General features: G+C 49.3%; 1 protein-coding gene across 3 annotated transcripts in view; it reads left to right on the top strand.

Moving 5' to 3' along the window:
• Nucleotides 1-12,867, top strand: part of HYDIN (HYDIN axonemal central pair apparatus protein) — a 138,114-nt gene that overhangs the window by 109,912 nt on the left and 15,335 nt on the right. For all 3 annotated transcript variants that reach the window (XM_065640591.1, XM_065640592.1, XM_065640590.1), the window contains 17 exons: nucleotides 186-305; nucleotides 1,753-1,912; nucleotides 2,018-2,190; nucleotides 2,655-2,853; nucleotides 3,750-3,849; nucleotides 4,386-4,485; nucleotides 4,986-5,154; nucleotides 5,427-5,665; nucleotides 5,997-6,111; nucleotides 6,756-6,960; nucleotides 7,328-7,563; nucleotides 8,027-8,178; nucleotides 9,132-9,324; nucleotides 9,904-10,012; nucleotides 10,598-10,858; nucleotides 11,428-11,570; nucleotides 12,543-12,761. In XM_065640591.1, coding sequence (XP_065496663.1) covers nucleotides 186-305; nucleotides 1,753-1,912; nucleotides 2,018-2,190; nucleotides 2,655-2,853; nucleotides 3,750-3,849; nucleotides 4,386-4,485; nucleotides 4,986-5,154; nucleotides 5,427-5,665; nucleotides 5,997-6,111; nucleotides 6,756-6,960; nucleotides 7,328-7,563; nucleotides 8,027-8,178; nucleotides 9,132-9,324; nucleotides 9,904-10,012; nucleotides 10,598-10,858; nucleotides 11,428-11,570; nucleotides 12,543-12,761 — 2,893 coding nt within the window. The remainder of the gene's footprint in view (nucleotides 1-185; nucleotides 306-1,752; nucleotides 1,913-2,017; nucleotides 2,191-2,654; nucleotides 2,854-3,749; nucleotides 3,850-4,385; nucleotides 4,486-4,985; nucleotides 5,155-5,426; nucleotides 5,666-5,996; nucleotides 6,112-6,755; nucleotides 6,961-7,327; nucleotides 7,564-8,026; nucleotides 8,179-9,131; nucleotides 9,325-9,903; nucleotides 10,013-10,597; nucleotides 10,859-11,427; nucleotides 11,571-12,542; nucleotides 12,762-12,867) is intronic.

A 12,867-nucleotide genomic window follows, 5' to 3' on the forward strand; every position in this document is an offset into this window, starting at 1 on the left:
CTCGTACCCCAGTGACCTTCTGGCTTGGGCAGAGTGTGCTGCCTGAGCCGCCCAGCAGCTCCTCCTGTGCTTAGAACTGGGAATGAGTGCTGGTACCTCAGCCACCAAGAAGGGTCATGGCTTTCTGACTAGGTTTTCTATTTAGAGCATCTCACAGCTCCTCATTCCCTGTTTTCTCTGCCTAGGTTGGTGTTTCCTCACTGCAGGAAGAGCAAGGCAGATGACGACATCATCTTCAAGCAATATGTCATGGAGACGGGTGTATTCCACTTTGGACCTCTGCTGTGTGGGAAGTCAAGAGACTGGTACGTGAACAGCCTGATGTGCTGCCTGCTTGGAGTGAGATGCTGGGATGGAATCTCCACGGCCTTGTGCTTTCATGGACATGCTTGGGGATGTGCTGTCCCAGTGGCACAATTCAGGGCAGGCCCAGGCAGAGACCTGGGAGATACATGGGGCTGAAGGGCCACAGGTGTGTGAACTTGAGGAGATAAAAGGCACATGAATCTTGGAGGAGCTGGGGACAGATGGAGCTGATGATCTTCTTTGGAGACATTCTAAACCTGCCTGGATGCATTCTTGTGCAATCTGCTCTGGTGAACCTGCTTTAGCAGGTGGCTTGGACTAGATGATCTCCTGAGACCCCTTCCAACCCCAACCAGTCTGATTCTGTGATTCCTACCTGGTGGGTGCCTTGGTGGCCACAGCCACATGCTTCTTCCAGCCTGAAGGTGACTTGCAGCAACATGTGTCCCCCCTCCACATCTCAGCTTCACCACCTATGAAATTAACTTTATGGTGCTTTTCTTTGAAGTGCTTTGAGCTCTACAGGTAGACTGAATGAGCAATTATTCTGCTGGTAGTTTTGTAAACCATTCATTAGTCTGTTGTAATATTAGTTAGACTTTGATTTGCCCTGCCAATATGGGGGAGCAGGCGGGGGGAACCTGCAGAGGAGTAAAAATAGGAATAACATTTTCCTGATCCTTACTGCTGGATACAGTCTGCCTAAAAAAGTCGTCATTGGAGCTGCTGGCATATTTCTATTTTTAACATTTTTTTTTAATATTAGAAAATAAATTCTTGTATTCATGGAAGCTCTGGAGAGCTGGTGGTATTTTGACAACCCAAGGAAATTAAAACAGTTTAAAAAACAAAAGAGGATCTTTAGGCTGATGAATAGTCTCAGGTTTCTGTTTGCTTTTTTAACCCTTTAACTCTAAATTCTGTTCCATATCTTAAAGAAGGGACATTTGTTAAATTTAACACTCTTCTTGGGAATTAATCCTTTCTATTTCCTTCCCTCAGGCTTTGAGCTAAACCATGAAATACAAGGCAGTCTCATGACTTTTTTGGAAGAGATAAGCTAAACTATATTTAAAACCTCTTTTCAAAACCATTTCTTTATACCCTGCAGAGAAGGAAACCCGACAAAAAAGGGGGAAGAACCCATGTGCCTGGAGTACTTTTATTTTTCCAGGTGCCTTCAAATTTATATTTTGTTAAATGCTCTTTAAGTGGCCTGAGCATTGTCATGCTTCAGGGTTGGAGGCACTGAGTATAGGGGCAGACATCCAAGTATTGCAAGGCTGAACACACCATGTAATGTGCCCCCAAAAGTGATCCTTTTTCTTAACCTGCTCGTTAGACCATGGTCTCCCAGTGCCACTTCCCGCTGCTGGGACATGGTGCTGTCCTCTGTGTGATAATGGCAACTGTCTCCTCTGCAGCCTTTTCCCCTTTTGTGGACAGGTACAAGGCACCGCAATTTCACAACAACTATGAGACGTTAACCATCCTCAATGTCACCCCCTTGGAAGCAGAGGTGCGTTTCTCCTTTGAGCGTGATCTCAAAGCGGACACGTTCCTTTTAGACCCTCCCAGCATGACACTCAAACCTAAGGAGAAGCAGGTAGGAGTCAGGCAGGTGGGGTGGGCACTGGTGGAAGTTCCCAGGAGCTGTTCCTCCTGCTCACTGAATGCTCTTCTCTATTTCTTTTTGTGGGGACGGGGCTAGGAGCTGACCATTTGGGCATACCCCACTTCAGCTGGACTCCTGGAAGACAACCTTGTGTGCTGCATTAAGGAGAACCCCGAGCCGGTGATCTTCCCTCTGTGCTGCCAGGGGGTGCAGGTGGAGCTGGGGGTCAGCCCCAGGCAGGTGCATTTCAACAAGCTGCTCCTGCACAGGTCAGTCACCCCCTGGCCGCTCTGCAGTGCTGAGAGCTGGCAGCGAGCTGCCCTTCTGCTTCTCTCGCTGGCTGGGTGCCCGCTCAGATCGGAGGCTGGGCTCACATCCCTCTTTCTCCCAGCATTCCCAGTATCTTGCTCACTGTTCCTTGCTGGCTTGGGAATCCTGTGACAGCCACAAGCTCTGTAGCCCCCCAGCAATGTTGTGCAATGGGCATCCTGATGTGTTGATATCTTGTCTGCTCATTCAGAGAACAGTCCAGTTGTTCCTCCTTGTCTCCCTTCTATTGGATACACTTCTAGCACCCAACTCACCCCCAGAACCTCACCTCCCAGACTTGTGACAAAGAAAATCATTTAACTGTGTTTCAGACACATGGATAGGGCTGCTCCAAGTTGCATTCAGTTGCAAGGCTGGCATGACCGTCAGGCAGCTGGTACTGAGTGTCTTCCTGTCTCTGTAGGAGGGAGAGCAGGACCCTGGTCCTGCAAAACCGTACCCCGCTGCCCATGGCCTGGCGGTTCAGTGGGCTGGAATACGTCGGGGAGGACTTCTCCGCGTCGCAAGACATGGGAATCGTCAGTCCTCGCACAGAGTTTGTCGTGCATCTCTATTTGAAGGCCACGAAGGCTGTCAGCATTAAGAAGATGATCCGACTAGAGGTGAGGGGGTCTGTGCCCACCCTGGCAGAGCAGGGCAGAGCAATCAGCGCGGTGCTCTTAGGGATGGAAACTGTGCTTGAAGGGGGAAAAGGTTGAGCCTTCATGAGATTCCTTTCTGCCTGCATTGCTGGGGGGAGCAGGCCCTTAGCAGCAAGGGACTCTCACTGAAGGATCGTGTTTTGGAAACTGGCTACCAGGGTGCTCTGGTAGCTGAGCATCATGGGGCAAGTATGCTGTGGAGTCAGGGAGGGTGCACCTGATGGACACAAAGGTGCTACAGCCCCAACTTCTGTCTCAGACTGGGTTCACCAGAATGCTCGGTGCATCCCGGAGCATCCAGAACACCCCAGATAACCAGGTGCTGTATCCTGAGCCCATACTATACCCAACTTGCCTCTTAGCATGGCTGAACACTGTTGTTTGGTTGTCCAGACTTTAGCGTGTTCCCTGCACCCATCCTGGATTCCTTCTGGGACTCTTAACATGGAGCAACAAACTTTCACCCTGGGATTTTGTTCCCTATGGTTTAGGGGCTGCGTTTCAGTGATGACACTGGGCAATTGAAGAGGAGAGGGTTGGTTGTTAATGCCACCTGCTCTGGGACAACTCACACTTTATTGTGGTTGTTTTTACATCACTGTGTCTCCCAAGATGCTTTAGCATCAGCGTTTCCTACTGTAGGAGTGCAGAATTGCGCTGAGATGGTTTCTTACTGTGGCAGAATCCCACTGGGTCAGCCCATGAGATGAACAGGTTAGGAAAGCCTGGGAGTCCACAAATGCTTGTCAGACAGGGGAGGCAATGGTGGAAGCAGTTGGCAGAGACAAGGACTCATGTTGTCTACCAAAATAATTTAAGAGACTGGTTTAAGCAGTATTTGTTTCTTGCTGCCTTAGGTTTCAGATGCAGAAAATGTCCTGGGAATTGTTCAGATTGAAAATATCCAAATCCTTGCGGAGCCCTATGATGTTGCTCTGAGCATCACCATTTCTAAAGGTCAGTGGTCTACTACCACCAGGTCTACTACCAAAGCAAAGTAGTCTGGGTGCATTGTGTTGCCTTGGCAGGTGGACAACCAAAGCACTTGGGATGGGATAGTATGTAAGCATGGCACGGATACATAAGGCACATATCCTGCAAGCTGTGGGGAGTAAAGCACTGTCAGGGCACAGAGAGCCTCGAGTCTCCCACCTCTGAACTTTGGAGAGTGCAGATTGACTTGGGGGCTTTGAAACAACAGTGATGGGAACAAGCAGTTGGCAACTCTTGAAGGCTTAGCACAGCACATAAAGTTGTTGGATCCGCCCTTGGAAAGGAGGAGATGGAAACCAAACTCCTTAGCTGCAGATGTTCTCTAAATAAGAAGAGAAAGGGCAGCAAAGTAGCTGGAAAGAACTTTCAGGAACAGAAAGTTGCTGAGAAGGATTTTGTGCCACCTGAAAACTCCAAACATGTATCTTGTCGCTTAGTGTAGTCTGCAGCAGCTCACAAATGTTCACCACTTCTTACCTTGCTCTGTGGATGTTCTGCAGGTACAGATGGTGGTGTGGATTTTGGAATCCTTAGGGTCCTGGATGATGCAAAACAAGTGCTGACCCTGAAGAACAAAGGGAAGTATGAGATTGGATACAGGTGGGTCCAGCTGCCTGGTCTGTGAACATATGGTGCCACCATCTGCCCAGGCCTGCATTCTCATGCTGTCCATGACTAGAACCTGTTTCCATGATGCCTGTCTCATGGTCTAGGAAAATATAAAACCTGGGCTCTCTAATCTCAAATACTTTAGTAGAGAATCCAGCCACAGTCCAGCAGTTCTTCACAACTCAGCAGGAACCAGATGGAGAGACCCTGAAATATAAGCTGCTCACTGCTAAGATTTATTGCCTTCCTTGGAGGGTCAGCTCATTTCTCTTTATGAGACTCTTTAAAGGAGGAAATGAAGAAATTTGGGGTCAAGGTTAGCTTGCAACACTTGCAATTGTCTGTACTCTGTGTCAAGATCTAGGATTCCCCAAGCAGAGCTGGACTCTTTCACTTCTATATTTTTTTGTGGTCCTATGCCAAGTCCTGGCTGTGCTGGTGGCACCTGTACTTTTAACTGCAGAAACTTCATTCCTTCCCTTTCTCCCCAGTTTGAAGCTGGAAACTGCAGATACCAAAATACCTGATTTGGCATCCCACTTCACTGTCCAGCCACAGAAGGGCTTGCTGGCTGCCTCAGATCGCCCTGTGCAGGTCCAGGTGCTCTTCCACCCCAAGGTGGAAATTAATATTGAGGACAAACCCATCCTGCACTGCCAGGTGAGCTGCCTGGGCCAGGTGATGTTAGCACACCAAATCTTGAGAGTGTGAGCAGGACATGTCTTCTGGAAGGAAGGCTTTAGCTGGGGAATCCTCTCTCATACAGGAACAACAAAGTCTTTCAGAAACCATTTGTGATCCTTCCTAAGCAGAGCTGAAAAATCTGGCTCTGGAGGAGATGTTTAAACAGGGAGGGTGAGGTGATGGGGCCAGAGGACAGAGACAGAGACTGGCCTCGTTGCTGTATTTACCAACCCCTCCTCCGGCTGCAGGTGATTGAGCCCAGCATTGGTGAAGGAGGCGAGACCATCGCCATCATCCCAGTGAGAGTGTCAGCAAGAGCCACATTCAGCAAGTACAGCATTTGCCCTGCCTCACTCATCAGCTTTGGTGCCATAATAAATGGCACCAAGAAAACCTGCACCTTCAGGCTGGAAAACAAAGGCATCCTCGACTTTAAATTCCACATCTACCGAGCAGAGCAGGATGCAGCTGTATTGCCAAAGAAAAGGTGAGAGAAGACCTGCACCAGCCTTCCTGCCTGAGGAGGCACCACAGCACAGCTGGTGGGTGACAAGCAGCCAGGACACCTGGGTTATTGTTCATTTGTGTCACTGGCTTGTGAACAGGGAGCAGAAAAATGCCTCAGTATCCCCATGTGTAGGACAAGCTGGTGATATAGCTGATGTATCCATAAGCTACAGCAGTAGGTGCTGCAGGCAGGGCCAGGGAGCTGTGGGGAGCAGGAAGGATTTCCTCCATGGGGAGGAAAAACAGCTTTAACTTCAGAGAAAGGCAGGGGGAGCTCAGCATGATGGATGTTTTCTGCTTTCTCCTCTCAGTGCGAATCAAATGAAATCTGACTGCTTCCACGAGAATGATAACTTAAGCAAAACGACCTCCTCAGCCAGGCAGAGGAAGAACTCGCTGTCAAAGGATGCAAACCCAACCATGCAGGTGAGTGGCTCCTGCTCCCCAACACATGCAGCTGCAGGAGGCGTGGGAGGATGCTGCTGTGCCCAGGCTGGAGGCTCATCACCACGGGATGCGATGTGGTCTGTGTGGTGGAGGTCCATCATCTCTCAGCCACAAGCAGAGGCAGGAGCTGCTCAGTCACCGTGACTGTCCCATGCTCTGGCTCAGACCTGGAGTTGTAGGGTCAGGAGAGGGGAGCAGGTCTGTGTTTGGTACCTGCTAGCCAAAGCAGGTCTGTGAATACCACATATACAGAATGTCCCTGTTTGAACTCCCAGTCCATAGATAGCAGATCACCTTGCTTTTTCTTCTTCCTGGTCCTCCCCTCTCCTGTCATTTCTCACAGCTCTGCTCTCCTGTTTTACCCCTGGAGGCTGAAGGATCCCAGCTGCCATCTTCACCCTTTACACCCAAACTTCTTTCTCTATGATGCTCAGGACAGGCTTGCAGCTCCTCCTGGCTTGTTCATCTCATCTGGGGCTGCCTTTTGGCAATGGAGTCATCCCTCCCTGCCCTGGAACTCGGGACTTGGGCCTGGCTGGAGGCCAAAGATTGATGTACTCTTTGCTGGGGATGCTCTAGGTCAGGCTGTTAGATATCAGCCTCTCCTGGGACTCTTTCTGCAGGCTCGCTTTACTCTTGGCATGTTCACGGTGTACCCTGGCTTTGGCTCCCTCCCTCCTGGAGGCCAGCAGATGATCACGGTGGATTGCCAGGCAGAACCACTGGGCACATGCAAGGAGCACCTGTGCATCGATATCAGCGGCAGAGATCCTAAGGACAACCCCCTTGGCATCCCCTATACCCTGTTTGCCGAGTCCTGCATCCCAGGTACGCCCTGTCCATAGATTCCCATGGCCAGACCTGCTGCTGATCAGTACCAAAACTTACTGCTTGGCTAGAGAGGCACCCTGACCCTGAAGTCTCATCTTAAAATTCTCAGAGGTTCCAGTCCTTTTCAAGTCCACCAGTGGGTAGAGGCTGGGAGGGATGCATGGAAGGATCAAAGGAAAACAATACCCTTTAAGACTGAGAGTGACTGAGCTCCATCTTCACAACCAACTCCCCCACCCAAGCTTGGGTTTTGCAGTGAGCTGGGTAGAAAGGGCTTATCGAACCTTCTGAGAACTCAAGAGGGTCCAGAGAAACCAGCAGGAAGGCTGCTTCTTCCTCAGGCCTCCCTCTGGTCTTCTTGCAGCATTTGTGGTTGATGACATAGAGTCCATCTTTGAGGAGCATCGAATCTGCAGCAACATCAACCTCTGCCGGATCCTACAGACAGTGCAAGACAAGGGCGTGTTCATCACAGATGAGAACAAGTTTATCTTCACCAATGTTCTGGTTGGGCACAAGGCCAAAGCTCGCTTCAAGATCCGCAATGTGAACAAAGTCCCCTGTGATGTGGTCCTCTCCATCAAACCTGTCCCTGGGAAGGTAAGAACAAGAGGCCAAGGTGACTCTTGCTCTTTAAAGGCTACATGTAGCCTGAACCCTTCAGAATATCTCTGGGAAACACACTGAGGGGGCTTTTCTACTGAACTAATGTGCCAGGGCTCAAAGCAGACCATTTCCTCAGGCTCCCTGGTGTTTTCCTTCTCTTTAAAGGTCAATTATAGATTATTTGCAGGGTATCCCATGCAGTCCCCACCTCTCATGTATGCTGGAGTGGTTGCCCAGTGCTCAGAACAAGCTTTTGCACTTCTGGGCTTTATGGCAGGTCCCTGTGCAATGTCAGCACCACTTTGGATGGAGTCACCCCCTGAGATGGAAGGAGCCCATCAAGGGAAGCAGGAAGGAAGATGCTGTCTGGGGCTGTTCCCCATGATGCATATGTGAAAAAGAGTGCATCACATTGAAGGATTTTTTCTCCTAACACCACTTTGTGGGTTCTCTCAAGCATAACAGCCGCATTAGTGACATTTTCGAGGTGGATCCTGTTCGGATGCAGGTGCCCAGCCGCTCGCACACCTTTGCTACAGTGACCTTCACTCCACAAACGATGCAGAACTACCAGTGCACTTTTGAGGCTTCCCTTGATGTCCAGGCAAGGTAACTCACCCTGGGAAATCTTGGAGCTGACTTTCTGATAGCTGCCTCTCCTCTGCATGTAGACCTTTTGTTAATGATAACTCTTTCAGCAGCCTTTGATAGAGTACTTAGCATTAGATAATCCAGGAGGCAGTAACTATTAGATATAACAGGGCAGAAAAATAAGAGTTAAAGTTTAGCCTATATGAGTAACTGTGAAGACAGTGTAACATTAGGTACTAACTGGAAATTCTAGAATCAGAAAGAAATAAAGATGTGCAACAGCTGAGCTGGGGTTTTCCAAGGACAAGTGATTAGATTGAAGCGGTTTCTGTGCCAGCAAGTCAGCATGCATTGTTTCCTCCTTGTTTAAGTTACAGTGAAATGATCTTATGTGATTACCTGGGGTATATTATGTTATTTTATGTTAAGGAGTGATTGAACCCCTTCTAAAAGAGAAGCCCAGTTCCTCTGTACTGGGGCTCTGACCTGCATTTCCCCAACCCTTTAGTGGCTGAATTGGGACAAGCTGAGTCAGCTTTCTGCCCCGATAAGCAATTCCTGGCTTAGTGTCCTCGGAAATAATCTTTACTGGCAGTGTTATTTATTTAATTCACCCTTCCTGCTTTTATACTGTTTTCATGCTGTGCTTGTGCTTTTTGCATATGTCTCATATCACTGCAGCCAGTGAATTTGCCATGTCTCATCTGTTGCCTCATTATTTACCTGCAATACCACATGATTTGATTAAGTGAAATGATTTCTAACTGGTGTTCTGGAAGGCTCTGGCTCTTCAGAGCAAGTTCCTATTGTGAATGGCCCCAGTTTGGACTGGGAGGAGAGGGAGAAATGTATTCTGGGGTACAGGAGCACTAGCCAGGGAAAAAGCAGCGGGTGGCACTCACTTTATTGCTCACCAAGTAGAGAACGGGTTGGTACCAGCCCTAATGATTTCTCCTCTGCCTCTCCTGCAGCCCTGCTGCAATTAAAGCACAAAGTCTGACCTTCAATATCAGCGGAGATGGCAATCTGCCTCGGGTGACGGTCCTGCGCCCAGTCCTTCACAACAAGAGGGGGAACCCTCTGCTGCTCTTCAAGAAGCTGTTGCTGGGTGATTTGGAAAAACTCCCTTTGGTCCTTCAAAACAGTGGCATCATACCTGTCCAGGTGAGGACCTCCTCAGGGAATGCTCTGGTCTGGGAACTAGTGTTTGTCCCATGGAGGAACCATCCCAGAAAACATGGTAGACCTGGGAATAGATCTCAGAAGTTCTTTTTAAGCTTAAGTTCTTTTTGACTTTCCAGGAAGGGAGTTCCTCTTGGAAATGTGATTTTCTGACCAGTCTATCCTTTTCAGTTAAACACAACACAAGGGAGTTGGTGGGATGTTTTTCCCTGTCTCTCTTATCACATTTTGGTTCTCATGTGGGCATGTGTGATGTCCTAGTCACAGTAGATGGTATTCGATCCCATTTTACTACATTTTATTTAAACTCAGTTGTAGTTTTATTACATTCTGCTCATTACTTTTAGTACGTTATCCTATTTTGCTATATTTTAATTATATTCCAATGCCTCTGAACACTTGTTCCTGTCTGATTTTACTTAATATCTGTGGTAAGAGCTGTGTTTGAAGCAAGGAAGCATGCTGGGTTCCTGATGCAGGACCAGCAGCAGGGCAGTGCCAATCCTCCTGCTACCCTGTACCCACACCAGTGTGGTCCTGCTCTGTGTTCCCTTTTTTCAGTTGATGCTAGACCTGCTGGATGAAGGGGGAGTTTTCTTTTTGAAAGTCAGGCCAACCACACACTGCATCTACCAAGCTGTGGGTTCAAAGGAGGACTCTCCTGGAGAAGGTAAATTAATTAACCATGAAGTGTGGTCACCTACAGAGGGAAAATGTGTGCCCTGCTTTCGGTTTGGCCAAGCAGCAGCCAGATGTTAGACATAGTTTCTTTCCTGGGGCTCTCTGTACCTGTAATTTTTCATGTGGGTTCTTTGCAGGGTTTCCTTCTAGCAAGTCGTAGGAAGTTTTTCTGTTCTTCTAGACATGGTGGGTTGAGTTGTAGGGGACCATCACCACTTCAATGGACCGCCTGAGGTCTTTGCTGCATGTGGGAAGTTACCAGCCCGAACAGAGGCAGCCCTTGAACCCACAGCCAGCCAACAAAAGCCAAAACCACTCTCTGACTCAGCTTTACATGTGGCTGGAGCTGGCTGGATGCAGTCTGAGTGAGAGCTGAGTGTTAACCTGAGGTTAAGGCACTAAAGCAGTGATACGTATGGTGGTGTCATAGTCTTGTGAACCATAGTCTGAAGCCATTGGTGAGAGAGCCTGTGCTTAGAGGCAGCTGGGTTTCAGGCTCTTATTCCTCTTATACCCGATGGAAATGTTTCTTCTGAACAGCTGGTTCACTTGTCTCATCTCCATTGCTGCGCAGAGAGAAAGCCTCACACCGTGTCCCTGGTCCTGCATCATGGGGAATTAGCAGAGTTTGACGTGCTCTTCAAACCCACCCTGGCCCAACGTGTGGAAGGGAAGATCCACCTGTCAGTGGTGGGCAATCCATATGAAGAGACCAACATTCAGTTGGTGGGTGAAGGCTATGAGGATGACTTCACGCTAGATAACATCCATGGACTAGTGGCAGACAGCAAGGAGGAGAACACTGAGGGGAATCCGGAGGAAGATGTAATTGAGGGTAAGAGGGCAGAGATTGCCAAAATGGAGCAAGGGACAGGAAAATAAATGTTTCTCCTCACCCTGTGCCAGTGCAGGTGTGGTCCAGCCTTAGCAGACACATCCTGTCACCTTTCATAGTCTACAGAGTGGCCATGCTTGAGAACATAAGGGAAAATCCTCTGTCAAGGGAGAAGTTTGCAGGCTGGTAGGGAAGGGGCAGAGATAGCAGCATTCAGCTGAGTATCTGTGAAAGGAGATCTACCAGCCCATGGTGTGCAATGGAGATGAAGATCACGTGTGATAATTTGCATTCTCTGTGTAATGAGGCCTGTGCTGTTGCCCACCGGACATGGTGTCTGTGAGTGTGGCTGCCATGTACACAGAGGCAGGGCACGCTGCACTGTGTGTGTCTCTGCCCAGACACAGCCACGTGTTCAGGGGCGTGTCAGTGTTTCCCTGAAAACGGTAGGATGGGAAGCTGCATCTCCCAGAGGGAGGAAGGCTTGGAGCGAGGAAGAGTTGGACATACCTGTGGGAGGTGGGTTGTCCTCACCGCATGTTGACATCTCTTGCTGTCATTCATAACAGCTGCCAGAGCGGATCACATCCAGTTCGGGGACTGTCACATCGGGACACCCTACACTGTGACCTTCACCATCACCAATCGCAGCAGGGTGGAGGCAATGCGCTTCGAGTGGTTGGTGGACTCCCCATTTCACTTCTCTCCCCAGGTGAGCTTGAAAGGCTCTGCCTTTCCCTGCTGCTCCAGCCCTGCCTGGCAGGTTCCTGGGAGCTTGCTGAGAGTCACCACGTACCGGCACTGAGACAGGCTCCCACCACATAGATGTGCTCCCTGGCATTGCTGGGGCAGGGCTGTCAACCCTGCTCCATGTTATAGAGTTATAGAATCATTTTTGTTGGAAGTGACCCTCAAGATCATCAAGTCCAACTGTTAACCCAACACTGGTACTAGACCATGTCCCTAAGAACCTCATCTAATTGTCTTTTAAACCTCTTCAGGGATGGTGACTCCACCACTGCCCTGGGCAGCCTGTTCCAGTGCTTTATAACCCTTTCTGTAAATAATTTTTTCCTAATATCCAATCTAAATTTCCCCTGGTGCAACTTGAGGCCATTTCTTCTCATCCTATCACTTGCTACTTGGGAGAAGAGACCAACATCCTCCATGTTCCAACCTTCTTCTAGGTAGTAGTAGAGAGTGAGGAGGTCTCCCCTCAGTCTCCTTTTCTCCAGGCTGAACCACCCCAGGTCCCTCAGCTGCTCCTCATCAGACTTGTGCTCCAGACCCTTCCCCAGATGCATTCCTTTCTCTGAACTTGCTCCAGCACCTCAATGTCTTTCCTGTAGTGAGGGGCCCAAAACTGAACACAGGGTTCAAGATTTGGCTTCACCAGTGCCTGGTACAGGGGAGTGGTCACTGCCCTGGTCCTGCCAGCCATGCTATTCCTGATACAAGCCAGGATACTGCTGGCCTTCTTGACCCCCTGGGCACACTGATGGCTTATGCATTGGTGCCATATTTTGTTTGTGCTTTTCTCTATCAAAACTCAATACACAGTAAGATGCAGATCCCTGGCACAGCACATGTGATCCCCCCTGATCCCCCCACATCAACCCGTTTGCTGTCAATCTTGCCCTTGCCAGTGATTCCAGTTTGGTCTTGGCTCTCTGCTTCTCTCAAGGTGGGACACCTTCATGCTGGCTGTGCTAAGGACATCATAGTGACCTTGAAATCGGATGTCGCGGTCACCTTCAAAATGCACCCTGTGAAGTGTAAGGTGGCCAGGATCGCTTTCCAGCACCCACCAGAGCAGGTTACTGACTGGGACGACCGCCTGCGCACTGTCAAGTGGGTGGATGCCGGGAAGAGCCCAGCAGCCACGTGGCCCGTGAAGAAGAAGGTAAGAAGCACAATAGCAAAAGCTAACCAAACTTCCACAAAAAGAATTGCTAACAGCAGCAGACCAGCATCTCTGCTTCCTTCTGACATTTAGTCCATCTGTGAGG

This window comes from Caloenas nicobarica, chromosome 9, assembly GCF_036013445.1.
Source record: "Caloenas nicobarica isolate bCalNic1 chromosome 9, bCalNic1.hap1, whole genome shotgun sequence".
Lineage (NCBI taxonomy): Eukaryota > Metazoa > Chordata > Aves > Columbiformes > Columbidae > Caloenas > Caloenas nicobarica.